We start from the raw sequence: 25,009 nt of genomic DNA on the forward strand, positions 1-25,009 counted from the left end.
AAGTTTTAATATTGTTCCACAGTTGTTTTCTAATTCTCTCTCTCTACCTCATTATAAAGAGGTCCCTCTGAGAAATGTGTGACTGTGAAGAAGGAGCTCTGCAGGGGAGTGAAGGAGATAAGACTAGTCAAACATTCCACAATAAATCAATTTTGGGGAGTGGATGTTTACTGCTAAGTTTTTAGATAACACTAAAAGCCATTGTTTATATAGCTTGGTAGGCAGGGTTTTGGTCTCAGAGGTAAAAAGGTAATGACGTAGGTAGTGACATGACCAGGTTAGACTGAGGGTTTAATAAAACAACTGGAGACCTTTTGTTTGATGCAGAACTTACTAGGAAACATACGTTCTATGTTCCTGATTGTCAACTTCTGTCTGCAATTGCATTAATAAAGGGTTTTGAATGATTTCATTAAATATATTGTCATAATGCTAATTTCACCAATGTTTGACAAGGACGAAAGGAACAAACCCTAACAGCAGCTCCCAAAGGGCTAGAATTTTTTTTGGTCTACCCTTAGACCTGATGGTGACGTAGTGTCCCCATGAGTGACAGAACACTGAGTCAATCACGGCGCAACACTTCATATTTTCTGCTGGCTTGCCCCACCACCACCACCACCACCACCACCACCACCACCACCACCACAGAAAGCACTGAAATAGGCTGAAACAACTGCATTTTGGAACTGCCTTACTCAAGAAAACAAAAAAGAGACGATGTTTGTACGCAACTTTATTAACTTAATGATATATATATATTTTTCTACATTGTTTGCAAACTGCCACATATTAATGCCAAAATAATATGTAAAACAGGCAAGCCCCCCCCCCCCCCCCCAAATTAAACAAATAAATAAATAGATGTGGGGCTCTGCCCCACCAGCCCTGAATAAGGGTCACCACTGGGACTGGCCAATCGCACATTTAACATAACATAAACTCTGGGATTGCATGTGCCTCATCAAAGACTGCATGTCCTGTTTGGCCGTAACCCTTCCTATGTGACGGTACACAGATTGGTGTGATAGCAGTAATTGTACATAAGACATATTGTGACTCACCTAAAGTCCTAAGAATGTTCTTGTTACTCACCCAAAACCATGCTTCTAGCCACAACCCAGTCCTTAGCAGTGACCCAAGAGGGACAGGCTGCGATGTGGCCCCATTGTGCCACTGTTTGGGAACCACTGATATAAGGTCATCTGTGGTCATGGAAGTGGATGCGCTTCTGCGCTTAAACAGAACTATAGAGAACAGAGTGACCACTAATTCAGACAAGCAAACACACACCCAACACACACACACAACACACACACCAAATGTCAGACCCAACACATACACATTAACACACACATATACCAAATTCCAGATGCAAACCACATACATGCCAAGAGACGTTTCAGTGCCAAATCTCAGCCACATACGTCACGGCTGGTGATTTTTCAGTGTGTGTGTTCTGTGAGGCAGTAATAAAGCAGTAATGTGGAAAGTGAGGAGGGGGGATTGTCACTGGGGCCAGAGAACAATAGACTCAAGGGAAACAGTAGGACAGAGGCAGGACATCCTAACTGCTACTTCATCTTCCTCTCTGTGTCACGTTCTGACCTTAGTTCCTTTTTTATGTCTTTGTGTTAGGTTGGTCAGGGCGTGAGTTGGGGTGGGTAGTCTATGTTCTTTTTTCTATGTTATATTTCTATGTGTTTGGCCTAGTATGGTTCTCAATCAGAGGCAGGTGTCGTTCGTTGTCTCTGATTGAGAATCATACTTAGGTAGCCTATTTTCCCCATTTTGGTTGTGGGTGTTTCATTTAGTGTTTTTCTGCACCATACAGGACTGTTTAGTTTTGTTTCCGTTTATTCACGTTGTTGTTTTTGTATTTCAGTGTTCAGTTAAATAAATCATGAACACGTACCACGCTGCGCTTTGGTCCACACCTTCTTCCACCTCCAACAGCCGTTACACTCTGTCTGTCTCAGCTGGCCCCCGCAAAGTAACACATTACCCCCCTGCCCCCAGGCCTGGAGGAACTGTCACTCTGACCCCGTGGCTAACTCCTGTACTTTATTTCTGCACCCACATATTGAATTGTTGTAAGGCTCGAATAGTCTTCAACTGAGCAGCATACAGTATTGTCCCACTCCCTTTAGACTTGGCCTCACAACCTTTCCCCCTGTCCTGTTGTCCCTCCCCCAGCTTCTCACCAGACCTCCCAGCCTTGTGGTGTGTTTGTCTGGGCACAGCCAACTACACGTACCCCAGGCTCTGACGTAGCTAATGAGGCCCAGAAGGGTAAGTCACAGACACCTGGTGCTCAAGCAATACACACACATACACATATAGGCATGCAACACACACACACACACACACGCCAAGCAGAGGAAACATCTGGCCAGGATGCTAAGACAACACCTACAAACATACACATATACATACCCACAAATACACGTGTGTGTGTGTGTGTGTGTGTGTGTATGTGTGTGTGTGTGTGTGTGTGTGTGTGTGTGTGTGTGTGTGTGTGTGTGTGTGTGTGTGTGTGTGTGTGTGTGTGTATGTGTGTGTGTGTGTGTGTGTGTGTGTGTGTGTGTGTGTGTGTGTGTGCGTGCGTGCGTGCGTGCGTGCGTGCGTGCGTGCATACTTCACTAATGTAATTTCCATACAGACAAGAGCTGCTTGTGTGTCATATAAATGGAATGTTGTTTGTCAGCATGTTGACATCCCCTAATGAACAAACATCTAGTGCACCTGCAAATGTTGCTCTAATCCATAAATTACTTTTCTTATAAAACCCATTCATCATACATCAAGTGAACATCATTATCAAAATCAGACTGAGTTTAAAGTATTTGTTAATTGTTCCTGTTTTTGTAGATCCATTGAATCAGTGAGTTATAACATGGTTCTGGCAACACCAGTTGTGTTTTATTCCTGCATGGGTCATATATTAATGTTTGCCTGAGTTATTAACCCTGTAAATCGCTTTGGATAAATCCACAAAACTATTGATAGTTTTTTATATATATATATATATAAGTAAGTTGGTTATAAGAAACTTTATAAACCAAATCTATTATTCTCGTAGATTCTCATGCAGGCAGGCAGTTCAGGCAGTGGCATAAGACCTACAAAACATCCACAACAAAACACAAACATCATGTCTTGTTTTGTCATTCTCTCTCCTGTTTAAGACAGAGTTGTTATCTGTGAGCCCTGGGCTTCCCTCCTCCATCCCTGTCTGCCTGTGTGTCTGTGTGTGTGTTTATCGGCCATGGTGCCACTGACTGAGAAATATGCCTCTAAAATAGATTAGCCCCACAGCTCACTTTTACAAGAATGCACAAGGCATTAGTGTGGTTAAGAGTATTTAGTTTTGCCACAGGTTAATTTAGTAATTAGGCATTGTCCACATAGTTATCAACACACATCACTTCTCTCTGCAGTAAACGCTGTAGAGTTCACAGTAACCCTCACACACACACACACACAAAAACACACACACAATGCTGAGCTTGCATTTTCTTACAATGTGTAAGAAGACACACGAACATAGTAAATCAGTCTGATTGTTACTTAGACTAAATGGTCACTTAAGTCTAGTGTGACCAGACACTAATAAGAGAGCGTTGAGAGAACGCTTCATCAACCCTGTCGGAACACAATAGTGAGGACCAACAGAGCCCTATGGAGAGTATCCTGTCTGCCTCTGTTTGTCTGGCCTGTCAGACTGATATGAGTGACAACCTCCATTAGTTCAGTAACATTTCTCTACTAAGTCAACAGTTAACTTGCCTCCATGCAGACCAGATATCCAGATATCACAGATTCAAAACTCTTGGAATCTCTCCATTGTCTTGCTGAAGTTAACATTCCTTCTTATCATCTTTCTTTCACCATCCCTCCAACAGTCCATTCTCTCCCACCTCTCCCCAGTGGTGTAAAGTACTTAAGTAAAAATTATTTGAAGTACTACTTAAGTAGTTTTTTGTGGTATCTGTACTTTACTTTTGATATTTTAACAAAGTTTACTTTAACTTCACTACATTCCTTAAAAGAAAATAATGTACTTTTTACTCCAAACATTTTCCTTGACACCCAAAAGTACTCGTTACATTTTGAATGCTTAGCAGGACAGGAAAATGGTCCAATTCACGCACTTATCAACAGAACATCCCTGGTCATCTCTACTGCCTCTGATCTGGCGGACTCACGAAACACACATGCTTAGTTTGTAAATGAAGTCTGATTGTTGGAGTGTGCCTCTGGCTATCCGTAAATAAAATAAAAACAAGAAAATGGTCCCGTTTGGTTTGCTTAATATAAGACATTTAAAATTATTTATACTTTTACTTTCATATATTTTAGCAATTACATGTACTTTTGATACTTAAGTATATTTGAAACCAAATACTTTTAGACTTTTACTCAAGTAGAATTTTACTCTGTATCTTTTACTTTTACTTTAGTCATTTTATATGAAGGTATATTTACTTCTACTCAAGTATGACAATTTGATATTTTTCCACCACTGCCTCTCCCTCCCGCTCCATCACTCTTTCCATCCCTCATTCTCCACGTTGCTGTGTCCAGTGCTAGGGCAGAGAATGACACAGCGGACAACACTTCCTGTCTATGCATTTCCCATATGTCTCCAGACAGACGAAGTGGACACAAGCAGGGAAAGGAGCTAGAAACAGACTTGGTCCGACATTGGCTTGGGGAACACACAAACACTATAGTTTACAAATATAACAACAAATTAAATCTGTTTTCCCCTATTCAAAACAATATCAGACAGCATAAATAGCTGACCATGTTTGTTTCTGCGCTGACATCACATCACTGTTTTTTTTTTCTTTCCTCCTCAGAATTTGTATTTTATTTAACCTTTATTTTATCAGAGTCATAATGAGACCAAGGTCATGTTTACAAATGAGCCCTGAAATTACAGAAAATACAGAAAATCCACACATCAAAATATAAATACAACATGCAAGAAGAACGAAAACACGGTAATATGAAAACATTCATCAGTAACAGGGTCCTCAATCAGCTTTCTGAATGACCCTAGAGGCACCAGGACTACCAACATAAAAACATTCATCAGTAACAGGGTCCTCAATCAGCTTTCTGAATGACCCTAGAGGCACCAGGACTACCAACATAAAAACATTCATCAGTAACAGGGTCCTCAATCAGCTTTCTGAATGACCCTAGAGGCACCAGGACTACCAACATAAAAACATTCATCAGTAACAGGGTCCTCAATCAGCTTTCTGAATGACCCTAGAGGCACCAGGACTACCAACATAAAAACATTCATCAGTAACAGGGTCCTCAATCAGCTTTCTGAATGACCCTAGAGGCACCAGGACTACCAACATAAAAACATTCATCAGTAACAGGGTCCTCAATCAGCTTTCTGAATGACCCTAGAGGCACCAGGACTACCAACATAAAAATATTCATCAGGAACAGGGTCCTCAATCAGCTTTCTGAATGACCCTATAGGCACCAGGACTACCAACATAAAAACATTCATCAGTAACAGGGTCCTCAATCAGCTTTCTGAATGACCCTAGAGGCACCAGGACTACCAACATAAAAACATTCATCAGTAACAGGGTCCTCAATCAGCTTTCTGAATGACCCTAGAGGCACCAGGACTACCAACATAAAAACATTCATCAGTAACAGGGTCCTCAATCAGCTTTCTGAATGACCCTAGAGGCACCAGGACTACCAACATAAAAACATTAATCAGGAACAGGGTCCTCAATCAGCTTTCTGAATGACCCTAGAGGCACCAGGACTACCAACATAAAAACATTAATCAGTAACAGGGTCCTCAATCAGCTTTCTGAATGACCCTAGAGGCACCAGGACTACCAACATAAAAACATTCATCAGTAACAGGGTCCTCAATCAGCTTTCTGAATGACCCTAGAGGCACCAGGACTACCAACATAAAAACATTCATCAGTAACAGGGTCCTCAATCAGCTTTCTGAATGACCCTAGAGGCACCAGGACTACCAACATAAAAACATTCATCAGTAACAGGGTCCTCAATCAGCTTTCTGAATGACCCTAGAGGCACCAGGACTACCAACATAAAAATATTCATCAGGAACAGGGTCCTCAATCAGCTTTCTGAATGACCCTAGAGGCACCAGGACTACCAACATAAAAACATTCATCAGTAACAGGGTCCTCAATCAGCTTTCTGAATGACCCTAGAGGCACCAGGACTACCAACATAAAAATATTCATCAGTAACAGGGTCCTCAATCAGCTTTCTGAATGACCCTAGAGGCACCAGGACTACCAACATAAAAACATTCATCAGTAACAGGGTCCTCAATCAGCTTTCTGAATGACCCTAGAGGCACCAGGACTACCAACATAAAAACATTCATCAGGAACAGGGTCCTCAATCAGCTTTCTGAATGACCCTAGAGGCACCAGGACTACCAACATAAAAACATTCATCAGTAACAGGGTCCTCAATCAGCTTTCTGAATGACCCTAGAGGCACCAGGACTACCAACATAAAAACATTCATCAGTAACAGGGTCCTCAATCAGCTTTCTGAATGACCCTAGAGGCACCAGGACTACCAACATAAAAACATTCATCAGGAACAGGGTCCTCAATCAGCTTTCTGAATGACCCTAGAGGCACCAGGACTACCAACATAAAAACATTCATCAGGAACAGGGTCCTCAATCAGCTTTCTGAATGACCCTAGAGGCACCAGGACTACCAACATAAAAACATTAATCAGTAACAGGGTCCTCAATCAGCTTTCTGAATGACCCTAGAGGCACCAGGACTACCAACATAAAAACATTCATCAGTAACAGGGTCCTCAATCAGCTTTCTGAATGACCCTAGAGGCACCAGGACTACCAACATAAAAACATTCATCAGTAACAGGGTCCTCAATCAGCTTTCTGAATGACCCTAGAGGCACCAGGACTACCAACATAAAAATATTCATCAGGAACAGGGTCCTCAATCAGCTTTCTGAATGACCCTAGAGGCACCAGGACTACCAACATAAAAACATTCATCAGTAACAGGGTCCTCAATCAGCTTTCTGAATGACCCTAGAGGCACCAGGACTACCAACATAAAAACATTAATCAGTAACAGGGTCCTCAATCAGCTTTCTGAATGACCCTAGAGGCACCAGGACTACCAACATAAAAACATTCATCAGTAACAGGGTCCAACAAAAAAACAAAAAAACAACCTTATCTACATAATCATTCAGACCCTTTTGCCAGATTCCAGTGATCATGCTTGAGATGTTTCTACAACTTGATTGGAGTCCACTTGTGGTAAATTCAATTTATTGGAAATTATTTGGAAAGACACACGCCTGTCTAAATAAATTCCCACAGTTGACAGTGCATGTCAGAGCAAAAATCAAGCCATGAGGTCGAAGGAATTGTCTGTAGAGTTCCGAGACAGGATTGTATCGAGGCACAGATCTGCGGAAGGCTACCAAAACATTTCTGCAGCATTGAAGGTCCCCAAGAACGCAGTGGACTCCATCATTCTTAATTTGAAGAAGTTTGGAACCACCAAGACTCTTCCTAGAGCTGGCCACCCGGCCAAACTGAGAAATCTGGGGAGAAGGCCTTGGTCAGGGAGGTGACCAAGATCTTGATGTTCACTCTGACAGAGCTCTAGAGTTCCTCTGTGGAGATGGGAGGACCTTCCAGAAGGACAACCATCTCTGCAGCACTCCACCAATCAGGCCTTTATGGTAGAGTGGCTGGACAGAAGCCACTCCTCAGTAAAAGGCACACGACAGCTCGCTTGGTGTTTGCCAAAAGGCACCTAAAGAATCAGACCATGATAAACAAGATTCTCCGGTCTCATGAAACTCTTTGGCCTGAATGCCAAGCATCATGTCTGAAACCTGGCACCATCCCTACAGTGAATCATGGTGGTGGCAGCATCATGCTGTGGGGATGTTTTTCAGCGGCAGGGACTGGGAGACTAGTCAGGATTAAGACAAAGATGAACTGAGCAAAGTACAGAGAGATTCCTGATAAAAAAAACTGCTCCAGAGCGCACAGAACCTCAGACTGGGAAGCCTCACCTTCCAACAGGACAACGATCCTAAGCACACAGCCAAAACAACGCAGGAGTTGTTTCAGGACAAGTCTCTGAATGTCCTTGAATGGCCCAGCCAGAGCCCAAACTTGAACCCGATCAAACATCTCTGGAGAGACCTGAAAATAGCTGCGCAGCAATGCTCCCCATCCAACCTGACATAGCTTGAGAGTATCTGCAGAGAAGAACAGGAGAAGGGGGCAGTTGAAATCGCAGTTGAAATCGGCTCAGGGGCTAAATGTTATTTGTTTTTTGCATTGAACTTATATTGAATTCTGCTTCTACAAACGCGCTCCACCACAATAACAATGGAGGATTCTCAGAGGAGGAAGGGGAGGCCCATCCTCAGTGAATTTACTTATAAGAAAAATTGTGAAACATTAACAAACCTCTCTGGGATAGGCATCCCGCTAGCGGGACAACTTCCGGTGAAACTGGAGGGCGCGCAATTCAAATAAATAATCATACAAATTATGGATATTAAACATGTAGGTACATACAAGTGTCTTATATCGGTTGAAATCTTAAATTCTTGTTAATCTAACTGCACTGTCCGATTTACAGTAGCCATTTCTATTGACTCCTCAGATACCCTAAAATGTAATCAAACTACAATATTTAATACGGAAAGAAGTATGTTCAATAGGAAACTGATATTAGCAGGTGCGTCTTGTCTTCCTCGTGCGCCCAAACACAAATTTCCAATATTGTGTCCCAGTACTAAAACTCATATTTCTTACTTGTTTTGGGAAAAAACAAGCCTGAAACCTTGAACATAGAGTGCTGACACCCTGTGGTGTGTTTTCTTTCCAATGGTACCAATTATATGCATTTACTGTCACCAGGGCCTGAGCAACAGGCAGTTTACTTTGGGCATGTCAGTCAGGTGGAAATTGAGAAAAAAGGACCCTAGGCTGAAGAAGTTTTTAAAAAGTTATCCTTTTTAGATAAAACTATACTAAATATATTCACCTCACCAAATAATTGACTAAAACACTGTTTTGCAATGAAGGTCTACAGTAGCCTCAACAGCACTCTGTAGGGTAGCACCATGGTGTAGCCAGAGAACAACTAGTTCAGTCCTCCTCTGGGTACATTGACTTCAATACAAAACCTAGGAGGCTTGTGGTTCTCACCCCCTTCCGTAGACTGACACAGTAATTATCTAGGGCTGTGGCATTCACAAAATCTTGTCAGTGGGTGATTGTCAAGCAAATAACTGTCGGTCTCACTGTAATTGACTGTTAATTAACATAAACACATTTAGCATCTCCTGGCTTCCACACATAGCATACAAGCCACTGATGCAGACCTTTGGAACATCTTCATTTAAAAAGTCTAATAAATCCATGTAATATAGCCTACACCTTCACACTAAACCCATTATTTATTTTAGACAGGTCTAAAGAAGCATGATATTAAGAAAATGTCATATATTTCAGAAGAACAGAATAGCATACTCTGAGTTGTCCTTATGTTTGTAATGAATACTCAGGGAGAAAAAGGTGTAGATTCACACGCAGAGCATGGCAGATATTTATTACGCCTTCGCAGAAGGCAGGAATCATGGTCACAGGCAATGGTCAAACACAGGTAGGTAGTCAAAAACAAACAATACCTCACAACCATACAAACAGAAAGAACTGAACTAAATAGGGAGCTGATGAGACCAGGTGAGAAACGAACACAGGTGAAATCAATGAACAAAAATGAAAGACAGACGTTCCAGAACACAAAGAAACAGGGCTACGTTCAAGAACATGAAGAAAAAGAACACACGGTTGACTAAGAAAATTAAAGCAGAACCTTACAATGGTAGATCCTGATCTGGCTATGCCAAATGGCTGTGTGCTACACTAGTTCATTTAGCAGTCAAGGCATTATTTTATAGTATGAAGAATACAATTGAACAAAGCTGATTAAAATAGAAAGGATATTTTCTTAAAAACAATTTGAGGGAGTGCGGTTAACAAAGAAACAGGTCCTCCTATATGCTTCATTAGAGTTATTAATGCAACTTTAGTTGTTCTACAAACGTCTGGCTATATGTTTTGATTTTTAATACATGTTAAGTTGCATGATGAGACTCTAATGATGATTTGAAAAAAGTTGCTTGAACGGCATGAGCTCTGATTTTTGTGCAGGCTGTACACACTACATCAGTCACTCATTCACAATTTGACAAGCACTTGATAATGCCTAGAATTACACAGCGGCATCCCCTTTGTTTGGCCGTAATGCCCCCTAAAAATATCCATGCCTTTTGCCGCCAGTGGCCGTTGTGGCCTTCTCCCTTAATGCTGCGCGCTCCATCACGTGATCAAAACCCTCATTTATCAATGTTGCGTAGAATGCTTCTAAATTAACTCGTACAAATAAAACGTTTACAAGTACAAAAAATGTGGTATTTATCAATTGCTCGTACACCTGATTATGTCACGTGTGCTCCCTCTCCGGCCTCTAGGTCACCAGGCTGCTCGTTACCTGTCACCATCCTTACGCGCAGCAGCACATTATGACACTCACCTGTTCCGTTTATTTATTAAAACACTCACTCCCTGAATTTGCTTCCCGACTCTCAGCACCCATCGTTCACAGATTTACACACACCTGTAAGTATTTTGCCTTGATAAATCAGACACGCGCTAAAACACTGTGCTAGTGCACGTGAAGTGTCATTTACATAAAGAACCGCCCTAAATTACCATTTATGGTCACAACCCTTCCCTTTAAAGCAGCAAGAAATTTGACTAATTTCTGTCCGCCAACATGGGGAAATGACAAAGAAGACAAAGTAACAACTTTTTTAGTACACAGAATATAACTTTTGATCATTGAAGTGGAAGGAAAACAAGCCATATGGCTTGACAAATAACAGACAAAATCTTGCTTGGGAGCAGGCTTGAGCTGTAGTAAATTCTGCCTCATCTGAGTGCAGAACAGTTAATGAAATGTAAAATGTCAAGCTTTATTTTCACAACCATATTCAGACATGGATCACATCTAAATACTTCTTGTTGACAAATATAATAAATATATATATAACAATAAATGTAACAAAATGAATATTACAAAAATAACAAAACATGAAATCTTGACAGATGTGGGTGATTTGCCTGACCCCTCAGTCCCAGGCCTACCAGAAGGGTATCCTCTGACCCCTCAGTCCCAGGCCTACCAGAAGGGTATCCTCTGACCCCTCAGTCCCAGGCCTACCAGAAGGGTATCCTCTGACACCTCAGTCCCAGGCCTACCAGAAGGGTATCCTCTGACCCCTCAGTCCCAGGCCTACCAGAAGGGTATCCTCTGACACCTCAGTCCCAGGCCTACCAGAAGGGTAATCTCTGACACCTCAGTCCCAGGCCTACCAGAAGGGTATCCTCTGACCCTTCAGCCCCAGGCCTACCAGAAGGGTGTCCTCTGACCCCTCAGTCCCAGGCCTACCAGAAGGGTGTCCTCTGACCCCTCAGTCCCAGGCCTACCAGAAGGGTGTCCTCTGACCCCTCAGTCCCAGGCCTACCAGAAGGGTGTCCCCTGACCCCTCAGTCCCAGGCCTACCAGAAGGGTGTCCTCTGACCCCTCAGTCCCAGGCCTACCAGAAGGGTGTCCTCTGACACCTCAGTCCCAGGCCTACCAGAAGGGTGTCCTCTGACACCTCAGTCCCAGGCCTACCGGAAGGGTGTCCTCTGACACCTCAGTCCCAGGCCTACCAGAAGGGTGTCCTCTGACACCTCAGTCCCAGGCCTACCGGAAGGGTGTCCTCTGACACCTCAGTCCCAGGCCTACCAGAAGGGTGTCCTCTGACACCTCAGTCCCAGGCCTACCGGAAGGGTGTCCTCTGACACCTCAGTCCCAGGCCTACCAGAAGGGTGTCCTCTGACCCCTCAGTCCCAGGCCTACCAGAAGGGTGTCCTCTGACCCCTCAGTCCCAGGCCTACCAGAAGGGTGTCCTCTGATCCCTCAGTCCCAGGCCTACCAGAAGGGTGTCCTCTGACCCCTCAGTCCCAGGCCTACCAGAAGGGTATCCTCTGACCCCTCAGCCCCAGGCCTACCAGAAGGGTGTCCTCTGACCCCTCAGTCCCAGGCCTACCAGAAGGGTGTCCTCTGACCCCTCAGTCCCAGGCCTACCAGAAGGGTGTCCTCTGACCCCTCAGTCCCAGGCCTACCAGAGGGGTGTCCTCTGACCCCTCAGTCCCAGGCCTACCAGAAGTGTGTCCTCTGACCCCTCAGTCCCAGGCCTACCAGAAGGGTGTCCCCTGACCCCTCAGTCCCAGGCCTACCAGAAGGGTGTCCCCTGACCCCTCAGTCCCAGGCCTACCAGAAGGGTGTCCTCTTTGTGGAGCGATTCAGCTGCGCCGCATGTTTTGACTGACGCAGTCCTGAAACAAGAGATCAACACAGAAATTCTTGGACTCAAACAGCAGCTGGAGGACGTATGCAGCTGGAGGACGTATGCAACGGCCTGAGAGGGAAATCAATCATTGAAATAACTTGTTGATTGTGTCAAACATGTGAGACAATAAATTCTGGTGCAATGTAAATGTGTTTTCCTTGTTGATTTGATTACAATATTTGGAAGAACAGATATCTAAAACCGTTGTATGATATTGACTCTTGTCCTCGGTGCCAGAGCTATGGGTAGTGGGAAAAACTCCCTGTCAGGCATGGGCTCATCGGGTCTGGGTGGATCCTTCAGTGGAATGCCATTTTTGATTGCAATGTTGTGGAGCACACTGCAAGCCTTGACAATGTAACAAACCTAAAAAGGAATTTGCACATTGTATTACATTCACGTAATGGGATTTGAAGGAATGTCATTTCAGAGGCAAACCTTGCTAGGCTTGTATTGCAGTGTGCCTCCTGTCCCAGACAAGCACAACGCCCTTCTAGCAGGCCTATGGTGCGCTCCACTGTTGTTCTTGTGTGTGCGTGGGCTTGGTTGTACCTTGACTCTTGTTGGTTTGAGGGGTTTGTGAGGGGAGTCAACAGCCATGTTTTTCATGGGTAGCCCTGGTCTCCTGCAGTTATGAAACACACCATTCAGATATTGTTTCCCAGTAGAGGTCGAACATGGCAAATAAAACCTTGAAAATAAAAACATAAGTCACTTACCAATAAGCCATCCGTCCTCAACAGCTCCTTCCTGGAGGCCGACTGAACTGTTCCGCACAATGAATGAATCGTGTCCCACCTGGCCATTTGGCCACTACATTCAACAAAGCCAAATGTGAATCACAGATGACCTGCACATTGACAGAATGGAAACCTTATCTTTTGACGAAGTTGAATTGATGGTGCTTTTATTGTGATGTGGGTGCAGTCAACTGCTGCAATGACATTAGGAAATCCAGCTATGGTATGGAAATCCCTTTTCACTCTGGCCTGTTGCACAGCAGTGTACGGAAACTGTATGTATTGTGGGGGTCAATGAAATAATGCCATGAAGGACTGCAGGCAATATTCGACTCATGGTTTGTTGTGAAATGCCAGACCGATCCGCAATCTCCCGTTGGAATGTTCCAGTGGCCAAAAATCCCAGGGTGGAGCAGACTTGGGTATGCACTGGGATGGTATTGGTGCATTTCGTCTCCCTTTCTAATACTGGAGAGAGTTGGTTGCAGAGATACAATAAGATTTGCCTTGGAAAACAAAATCTACTAATAAGCCAAGCGTCTATCACAAAAACATCTGCACGCTCATTGAAAACACGCTCCCTGCGTAATGCAGCTTGTGCCAGATCCTCCAGTAATGCAAGATTTGCCATTTTAGATAAGTCACAATGCCTCAGTGTTGGCTTTTATATTATTTAACTGGTTTAACTAAATTGCCTCCAACCTTACATTCCACTCTATTTCTAATTGATTTTATTATTAAATTATGATTAAATTCGACTTAAATGGTTTCATGTTTATGAATTCGATAGCACCCTGAGAAAAATATTAGTAGCTTAAGTGTCTATAAAATAAATATGAAATAAACGATTAATGTATTGTCTTACTTCTTCATATTTTTATGATTTGGTCCAGTATGTCAATCCTTTCTCCATTTGGTGGATGGTATTTCATTAGGGTGCTGTGGGTGCAAGGTGATGTGGGTACGCATGGTTAGAGGTGTGCTTCAATTTACACATAATCTCAAGTATAAGTACAAATTGATAAATTCCACTCATTCTCAAGTATAAGTAAGAATTGATCAATCCCACACATTCTCAAGTATAAGTACAAATTGATAAATCCCATACATTGCTTAGAAATGATTGCACACATGGTTTACAAACCTTTCTGTTAATTTGCAACATTGATAAATGAGGGCCCAGGTCTTTCTCACAGGCTACAAGTGAAGACAGACACATCAGGGACGCAACTGCATGCATCCTTATCCAATTCCGAGGTGCATATTGCAGATATTGGAAGAACTGTCCATATTTACTTTTTATCAGCCAACAAGATGAGTAGGCCTAACGAACAGCAAAAGCACTAGCCTATGTAAATCTACTATCCACCATAGTACAAAAGTCTAACTATTCAATTCTGTGCGAGAAATAAATATTCCAAACATAGTCTGGGACAGTTGTGTGAGGCAATAGATCCCTATGTGGCTGACACAACAGATCAGAACGTTTAGCTTAAAATGTTGATCAACTATTAGGCTATTCACATTATAAGTGCAACAATGCGCACATGGTAGAAGCATTAAGAGCAAATGTTCCATGAGCAGAAAACACCATTATCAAAAGTTATCGCAAATGCAATTATGCATGTAATTATTTTATTATAAAGGTGCATTTTTATGGTGAAAATGATCTTCCCCAAACTTGAAACTCACACGCTGCATATGTATGCCAGTTAGGCTCTACACCCCTTGTAAAGAGGATAGTTGTGATACAAACCTTATTAAAACATATAGGCCTATGGGTGTGCAACTATGATTAGAAAAAGTCGCACAAACGCATTGTTTCTTATGTTGGGCATCATTCACAAGTGATAATATATAATTCACAAGTAAGTGATAAGCTAATATTTTACCCATCAAACTGTTCTTGATTTAATCTTGTCTTTACATACACTAAATAATATATGTGTGAAATTTGTTTTGATATAGAATGGACCATTATCATGCACCTGTATCGTTTCTGATCGGGGTCCTCAGTTCACGTCCAGGGTCTGGAGAGCGTTCGTGGAACGTCTGGGGGTCTCGGTCAGCCTCACCTCAGGTTTTCACCCCTGAGTAACGGGCAGGTGGAGAGAGTAAACCAGGATGTAGGTAGGTTTCTGCGGTCATATTGTCAGGACCGGCTGGGGGAGTGGGCGGTGTTCATCCCCTGGGCAGAGATGGCCCAAAACTCACTCTGCCACTAACCTCTCTCCTTACCAGTGTGTACTGGGGTATGAGCCGGTTCTGGCACCTTGGCATCAGAGCCAGATCGAAGCTCCTGCGGTGGACGAATAGTTTAAGCGCTCGGAGGAGACCTGGGACGCTGCCCATGTGCACCTACAATGGGACGGGATTATCACATGTTCAGTTAGGTTTATTTTGATGGCTGGTTTTTGACGGGTGCTGTGTTCACCCGTGCTTTATCTTTACCGTCTTGTTTTGGTCAAATGTAATTGTTACCTTGTGCCTTGTTGAGTAAAGTACGTTGCTCACTCATTCTGCTCTCCAGCGCCTGACTTCATGCACCAGCTACACTCACCTTCTGACACAGGGGTGTATTCATTCCGCCGATTCTGTAGAAAAACGTTTCTAAACAGAACGAAACGGGGATAAATATACCTTAATTTGTCCAAAAGAAACTATTTTTTGCAACTGTTGGACTAATGATTGTACCCTAGATCAGCTAGATGCGGGCACAAGTGTGCAAGGCGGTATTGAATGTGTCAGTGTCTGTCACCTTGATTACTCAAATTTCTCTCAACCTGTGCACCTACGTTGTAAATATTAATTCTTAGGGTAGGTTGTAGCAACTTCATGATGTGTGTAGGGAACATTTGAGTATCATGTAGTAGCCTAAACTTACCGATGTTACATTGAGCTGGGTGAATGGATGATGAATGACAGTCATCCAATATGCTGTAATAGAAATAAGGCCATTGTCAACTAAATGTCACCGTCTGCCACTGCACAATAAACATAAAGTTGAAATGCAGAGACCCCGAAATCATTGAGTGCTTTTGAAATCTGTAGCCTATCTCTGCTGCACTCTATCAGCACAATGGACAGCGCCCTACAACAAGGCCATTTGGTAAAGAATAGATAGATAGATAGATAGATAGATAGATAGATAGATAGATAGATAGATAGATAGATAGATAGATAGATAGATAGATAGATAGATAGATAGATAGATAGATAGATAGATAGATAGATAGATAGATAGATAGATAGATAGATAGATAGATAGATAGATAGATAGATAGATAGATAGATAGATAGATAGATAGATAGATAGATAGATAGATAGATAGATAGATAGATAGATAGATAGATAGATAGATAGATAGATAGATAGATAGATAGAGCAAATCCCCTATTACAAACAGCCTAAGTGAATGCAGCCGTACACACAGCTTTCTTACCAAAATAATTTAAACTAAATGCTGAAAGTAGTAGCGTAGGTATTCATGCATGCAAACAAAAATACTGAATACCAGTTTGGCTTAGAATAGCAACAATTTGAACAAATGAATGTGACTAGAACAAAACAGAGATACAAGGTAGTAGGCCTCGTAAAACAAAAGGTGATTGGATTCGGGTTTGGCCGGGGAAGGCAGTCATTGTAAATAATAATTTATTCTTAACTAACTTGCCTTGTTAAATAAAGGTTAAATAAAAAAAGTTCATATTTAGTAAAAAATTCAAAAGTGGTCCGAAACCTGAATACCGACACGAGGGTCAAACAAATTCCCCTCTAAGACAATCACTGACAATCAGCTGTCTTGAGTCAAATATCTAGAAAAACAAATCTAAGTGAGACTGTCCTACTACGCTCATCATCAATGGGAACCATCGAGATAGCTGGCTAGCTATCTTCCAGAAAAAAAAACAACAGTAGAAGATGGGAAAGGGGAGACCCCTTTTGGACAATCAGAGTCATACAAGCTTGCCACTGAAAGGCCAACAACCTTCCTAAGGAGGGCTGGTTCCTTAGGCATTCACACGTAAATACATTCATGATTTTTTATTCCAAACGGGCAGCGGTTCATGTGTAAACTGTATGATTACTTTGAGAATAGTTCTGAAATGTATCGAAGATAAGTGTATTTTTTTATCTCTCTCTCTCTCCATGTGGTTGAGTAAAACCACCATATTGTGTCAGTCCGCTAGGGACCTTTGTCTCATGTATTATGGGTGTATGTTTATTCTGTGTAATTATTTAGTTAGCTAGTAAAAAATTTTTTTTAACTAATTTGTGTACTACTGAATCATGAGTAAGGCTGGGTTTTTTTGCAGATGGATGAGGTTACAACTGTTCAGAATTATATGATAAGAGGTAATGATTAATAAGATGACAGTTTATAAGGTCTATATCTATTATATCGATAGAGTTTAATTTGGGAGATGGTGAATATTTAAACAACCTCTTCCGTGGAGCCCCAAATTCCTAATGAGTTCATTGTTACATGATTAATTGAATCGGATGGATTAAATAAATAACAGTCATCAGATCAATACAAGTAAAGTCACAACACTAGCTAACCAACAACTGTAATGATGTATTTGAGAGACAACAAGTGCTCATTGTGCAAATGTATTTATGTTTTCAATAAACATTGGAAATTAAATATAGCTTCTGTCAACAATCTAAGCCAACCCCGTTTGTTTTGCCTTATAGTTGCACACCTGTCGGATTTGTTGCAAAACAACCAACCTGTCTATGGCACGAAATATCCACTGCGCCCTATCAGCACCATGGACAGCGTCCTACATATTAAAGCAAGATTTTTGATATACCAAGCAGCTAGATTGTTTCAATCTTACCTTTTCAAAAGACTTGCAGCCACATTGATGCTCTGTGGAACTTCCTGAGTAATCAATCAATCCATTCTCCCCTAAATCTTATTGTAAGAGCCCTCTCAAATGTCAGTTGGATTAGTTGAGCTTTCCTCGAGTGTAGCATGCTTTTTCTGTGCTGACTGAAAAAGTTTGTCAAAGTGGAAAATGAGTTCTCGCATGTAGCTGTGGACGCCCCAAAAGTCAGTTCATGTTTCAGTGCAGTAAACATTGTCGGCATAGCAGAGAGCGGCCCAGAGAATCGTTGCAGGATATCAAGTAGGGTCCATTTGTCCACATTGGAGCCAGAGCGGGCGATTTCAGCGAAAACTGGCGAGTGACACTAAACTCAGCTTTCACCAAATCTGTTTTGCTTTGATCAGCAGTGGTTTCACCTTTTTCACATCTAGAAAGTGGCTCTCTGGGTCAAGGGCACACAGGGCCTCCTCAGCTGGCTGTTGCGTTCGCTGAATTGTTCTGACATTTCACCAACGACAGCATCCAACATGCTCAAGAACAGTCTTTTACACTCAGTCTCTTCTCCTCTGTCCTGCTGGCCTACTGTACTGTCCACCATGTATTGCTGGAGATTTGTACTTACATAATGTCATAATTTGATTGGAGCTGGTGGTGGTGTGTAAGTAGCACTGCACTGTGCCCCAATGGCTTCAAAGGAACTCGCTGTCGCACCTCAGCTTCTCAACGTACTCCAATGCACAGCCGGCCACATTGACTACAGTGTAAAGATCCATTGCTTTTGCCTGAAGTAGTTTGTTTGGAGGATCGAGAAGACTGAAAATGTTGTGCACCATGGTGGTTGTAAACTTAAAGCTGGGATCCGTCATCGCCTTCAGCAGCCCTGTAGCCTCGAGTCTTACTTCTGTGTTGTAGGAACACATAGATTCGATGTCAGAGAGGAACTTCACAACTTTTAACAACAACACAGTAGCCAGGATTCCAGTCCACCTTTGATCCAGTAGTCTTTTTGAGGTTTCTCTAGTGTACAGGGTAGCCATTGTTGGTTTATTTAAGAACCTGTAGAGTGAGTCACAGACATTATAAAAGTCCTCCAGTGCTATTTCAGATTACATGGTGTAATCGACCACTAAGTGAAGCTGGTGTTTTAACAATGAACATATGGCACTTCTCTGTTTACTTTGTCCTGCAATATTCTCTGCATACCCCCCTTTTTACCTGACATCACACTCACGCCGTCATAACATTGACTAAGTATGTTTTCTGTGTCAATGCCTACCTTTGTTAGCTCGGTAAGAACAAGGTTTGTAAGTGATAAAGCATCCCAGTATTTTGAAGTTGCCATTCATTTTCATTAGATTATAGTCATTTAGCAGACGCTCTTGTCCAGAATGACTTACAGTACATTCGGAAAGTATTCACACCCTTTGACTTTTTCCACATTTTACTATGTTACAGCCTTACTCTAAAATGGATTGAATAAAACAATCTATCCTCATCAATCTACACACCACAATACCCCATAATGACAAAGCAAAAACAAAATATTGGAAATCTTTGCTAATTTATTAGAAATAAAAAACATAAATACCTTATTTACATAAGCATTCAGACCCTTTTCTCTGAGACTTGAGCTCAGATGCATCCTGTTTCCATTGATCATCCTTGAGATGTTTCGACAACTTGATTGGAGTCCACCTGTGGTAAATTCAATTGATTGGACATGATTTGGAAAGGCCCACACCTGTCTATATAAGGTCCCACAGTTGACAGAGCATGTCAGAGCAGAAACAAAGCCATGAGGTTGAAGGATTTCTCCGTAGAGCTCCGAGACAGAATTGTGTTGAGGCACAGATCTGGGGAGGGGTACCAAAACATGATCAATGGAAACGTGATGCACCTGAGCTCAATTTCGAGTCTTATAGTAAACGGTCTGAATCGTTATGTAAGTAAGGTATTTCTGTTTTTTGTTTTTATAATAAATTAGCAAACATTTCTAAAAACCTGTTTTCGCGTTGTCATTATGGGGTATTATGTGTAGATTGATGAGGGATTTTTTTTTATATACATTTTAGAATAAGGCTATAACATAACAAAATGTGGAAAAAGTCAAGCGGTCTGAATACTTTCCGAATGCACGTGGGGATATTTATGTTGACACCGATGTTTCCATAGCACTTTGAACTAGTTTGTCTTTCCACAGTGCAGTGCATTTCAAATGCTTTTTGTATGATAACTACTTAGCAAATCCAAAATCTTTGGTACAATCAATAGCATTCATCCAGTTAAAATAATCAGCTTGAGCGAAGTCCTTGTCTGTGTTAGCATTGGATCCAACAGAGAACTTTCGACATGGGAAACAAAATGCTGCATCTGCATCATGCAAGTATTCCGGGCACTCTCTTCCTATGAACCAGTTGCTATTAAATTAATGTTTTTGGACAGAAAACCTGCGGCAAGGGTAGGATTTTAGGATTTTAGGCTAACCTGGGCTGGCTCCTCCAATACTGCTGGGCTTGGACATCACCTCAGTGGTTTGATGCTGCTGCTACTACTCATCACTCTCCTTCTCCATTGTTTGGGTACTTTGGCAAAGCCAATTTCTGATATACATCGTGGCAGATTAGCTGGTTTGAGCTAGCTAAATAGGCTAAAGCTAACTCTTACACTTTGTACAGCTACCTAAGAAGCAAACTAACTTGGTAATGGTGTGGTGTGAGGCAGAGTTGAGTGAAGCAGCATCAACAGTAAACTTATAAACCAAAATCAAATATTACATGAGGAAGCGTATCATGTTTTTCCCCCAATTTTCATGGAAACCCAAAGGAGTCATAGCTAACCGCCCAGTGGCTGTCCATACCCCTGCTACACACACACTGTGGTGCAATCTGACCATTGTGATGTCGCATTGGAGATTAAGATTTTAATCTTTTTAAAAATATATATTTTTTTGGGGGGGTGTGTGAATTTTACCCCTTTTTCTCCCCAATTTTGTAGTATCCAATCGTTTAGTAGCTACTATCTTGTCTCATCACTACAACTCCCATACGGCTCGGGAGAGACGAAGGTTGAAAGTCATGCGTCCTCCGATACACAACCCAACCAAGCCGCACTGCTTCTTAACACAGCGCCATCCAACCCGGAAGCCAGCCGCACCAATGTGTCGGAGGAAACCCTGTGCACCTGGCAACCTTGGTTAGCGCGCACTAGAGATGAATGTACTTTGGTGCGAAAAGTGCAAATACATCCCAGAACAACAGCAAAGGACCTTGTGAAGATGCTGGAGAAAACAGGTACAAAATAATCTATATCCACAGTAAAATGAGTCCAATATCGACATAACCTGAAAGGCTGCTCAGCAAGGAAGAAGCCACTGCTCCAAAACCGCCACAAAAAAGCCAGACTACGGTTTGCAACTGCACATGGGGACAAAGACTGTACTTTTTGGAGAAATGTCCTCTGGTCTGATGAAACAATAATAGAACTGTTTGGCCATAATGACCATTATTATGTTTGGAAGAAAAAGGGGGAGGCTTGCAAGCCGAAGAACACCATCCCAACCGTGAAGCACTGGGGTGGCAGCATCATGTTGTGGAGGTGCTTTGCTGCAGGAGGGACTGGTGCACTTCACAAAATAGGCACCACGAGGAAGAAAATTATGTGGATATATTGAAGCAACATCTCAAGACATCAGTCAGAAAGTTAAAGCTTGGTCACAAATGGGTCTTCCAAATGGACAATGACCTCAAGCATACTTCCAAAGTTGTGGCAAAATGGCTTAAGGACAACAAAGTCAAGGTATTGGAGTGGCCATCACAAAGCCCTGCCCTCAATCCCATAGAAAATGTGTGGGCAGAACTGAAAAAGCGTGTGTGAGCAAGGAGGCCTACAAACTTAACAAAATTCACCCAACTTATTGTGGAAAGCTTGTGGAAGGATACCCGAAACGTTTGACCCAAGTTAAACATTTTAAAGGTAATGCTACCAAATACTAATTGAGTGTATGTAAACTTCTGACCCACTGGGAATGTGATGAAAGAAAGAAAAGCTGAAATAAATAATTATCTCTACTATTATTCGGACATTTAACATTCTTAAAATAAAGTGGTGATCCTAACTGACCTAAGACGGGGACTCTTACTAGGATTAAATGTCAAGAATTGTGAAACACTGAGTTTAAATGTATTTGGCTAAAGTGTATGTAAACTTCCGACTTCAACTGTAATTAGTTTTACCTGCATTCAATACTAATTGCAATACTCATTTCTGTAATACAATGAAGGTAGACTAGTTCATATAGAGCCTGGTCAATCATGAGGCAACAAGCACATCTGTTGTTGTTTTTTTTCTGTTACTGCCACACACACACCATCTCTCCTCACGAAACTCTCGTCTCCCTGGATGCAACTTCTGCCTGCTCATTGGCTGAAGCGGAGAATGCCCTTGCCGCCGGTTGGCTCAAAGTCTGTCCACTTTGTTTTGACATATAAGTGTAACTGTTGATCTGAACTGTGGCGTACGAATAGCCGTCCCACAAATGACAAACCCCGCACCCCATCCTGCACAGAGTGGATTCAGACAGCGATGTACATAGATCCTGTCCTGCTAGAGAGCCTATATACCTTACTAAACAGGTTAATATCCTAACATATCTTAGTTCATATATTATAAGCCTAAAATACAGCGAATAGGAGAAGATATTTTTCTGATATTCTAGTGGATATTAAATGACATTTTTGTTCAATCTCCTCTTTGAATTTGAAGAAGAAAAAGGCTCACCATGCTCTCTGCTTGTCTGGAGTTCCTGGGGATGGGGTTGTGCCTACTGGGCTCGCTCCTGGTCATGATCGCGTGCGGGCTGCCCATGTGGAAGGTGACGGCGTTCATCGATATGAATATCGTGGTCGCGCAGACCAACTGGGACGGGCTCTGGATGTCATGCGTGGTGCAGAGCACCGGCCAGATGCAGTGCAAGATGCACGACTCGGTGCTGGCGCTCAGCCATGACCTGCAGACAGCGCGCGCCCTCACGGTGATCGCGGCGGTTCTTGGGGTGGCGGGGCTGGTGGTGACTATTGCCGGGGCGCAGTGCACTAACTGTATCAAGACCGAATTGGTGAAAGCAAAAGTGGTGCACGCCGGCGGGGTGGTCTACATAATCAGCGGTCTATTGGTATTGGTTCCCCTCTGTTGGATGGCCAATAACATCATAGTAGACTTTTACAACCCAGATGTGTCCTCGTCCAAGAAGAGGGAGATAGGAGCGGCCATCTATATCGGCTGGGCCGCCACAGCCCTGCTCCTTCTGGGGGGAACCATGCTGTGCTGCTCCTGTCCCCAGCGAGGCAAGAGTGCCTATCCCACCAAGACCATCTCGGCCAACGGAGACTTCGACAAGAGACATTATGTGTAGGTGATGAAAAGAGAGTTTTGCGCACATCCAAACTTGCCACAGGAGCCGGACAGACAAGTTAATGTCTACCCTTCCTGTTTGATGCCCATCACATACGTTATCTTTATTGTGGTCACCTAGAACGGAGGCTTTGATAAGGTAAATGATGTGTAGGCTAGACGATATCAGGATACTTTTTTTCATTTGGTTTGATTGTCTGTTATGCATGCCGACTTCACCAAACTTTAACTTCCTCAGTTTGAAATCAGTGTATATTTTTTCCGAACATATATTTCTGTGTGTTGTAGGCTACACCATTGTATAGGGGTCTGGCGACCAGAAAATAAAAACAAAAATGTTGCCAATGAAGCCATACACACCGAGAGCGCAGCTAACGACCAAAACATTGAAACAGTGATCTATCAACTAAGGGAATTTCGTATTTTTCACCCAACTTGTAAACCCACATCCAATGACAAGGTTACATTTTTGGTTAATCTCAAGTTAAATTCACGTTAGTTGACAAATCAACCACATGTATATGAAAACGAGACATGGAACGATGTCTGTGCCCAGTGGGACCTACTTGTTGTGTAGCCTATCCATTGTGTAGCGTTTTTTATAAACTCTTGTATTTGCATATGACTATTTCATCAGTATTATATAGGCTAAAGGTAAAGATGTTTTAAATGTTGATGTTATCATTTGACACTAGGCTATTGTCTGGCCAGAGTGGTTGTGTCAAGTCTATGTGCTCTGTGAATAAAGCCTATTGTTCTCAACTGGCTTTAGTGTCTGCATGTAAGTTGTAAATAGCTACATACATAGAAGCAGGGACTGGTTTTCAACATAGTTAATAACTTTAGGTTCCCACATTGGACGTGTCCTTTGTAAGCAGTGAATGCTACTCAGAACAATGTGCCCTCATATTATCAAATGAGCTTATTTGCATTTGAATGCTGTTGTATTGTACTGTATAACTAGCTGATTGTGGACCTATCTGTTTTCCTGGCCCTCTTTAAACTATTGGGCAATTGATGTTTTATAATAAAAATGAAATCACAAACGCACTTGTGTTTCTGTGTAGTATTATTGTCTGTTACATGTGCATTAGGCTATTGTTAATCTAATAGTATGTACTATTGACTGTTTATTAAGCACAGTTTACAATACAGTTTCAGTTGCATTACTGAGGTTTCTCTACATTGACCTTCTACCACACACACAAACATACAATATATAGTGCATTCGGAAAGTATTCAGACCCTTTCACTTTTTCCACATTTTGTTACATTACAGCCTTATTCTGAAATTGATTAAATAAAAAATGATCCTCATCAAACTACACACGATACCCCATAATGATGAAGTGAAAACCGTTTTTAAGAACTTCTTGCACATTTATTGAAAACAAAAAACACAAATTCCTTATTTACATAAGTATTCAGTCTCTTTGCAATGACTCAAAATTGAGCTCAGGTGCATCCTGTTTCCATTGATCATCCTTGAGATGCTTCTACAGCTG

The 25,009-nt window shown here is 42.2% G+C and overlaps 1 protein-coding gene across 1 annotated transcript; it reads left to right on the top strand.

The window, feature by feature from the left end:
• Positions 1-22,606: 22,606 nt before the first annotated feature.
• cldn5b (claudin 5b) lies at positions 22,607-24,554 on the top strand. Its single transcript, XM_031802544.1, has one exon. It carries the CDS (start codon positions 22,873-22,875, stop codon positions 23,503-23,505), a length of 633 nt encoding a protein of 210 aa, XP_031658404.1. The 5' UTR covers positions 22,607-22,872; the 3' UTR covers positions 23,506-24,554.
• The last annotated feature ends 455 nt before the right edge of the window (positions 24,555-25,009 follow it).

Source organism: Oncorhynchus kisutch, linkage group LG23 (genome assembly GCF_002021735.2).
Source record: "Oncorhynchus kisutch isolate 150728-3 linkage group LG23, Okis_V2, whole genome shotgun sequence".
Lineage (NCBI taxonomy): Eukaryota > Metazoa > Chordata > Actinopteri > Salmoniformes > Salmonidae > Oncorhynchus > Oncorhynchus kisutch.

Coding starts and splice junctions, on each gene's coding strand:
- cldn5b (XM_031802544.1), top strand. CDS start 22,873: ATGCTCTCTGCTTGTCTGGAGTTCCTGGGGATGGGGTTGTGCCTACTG.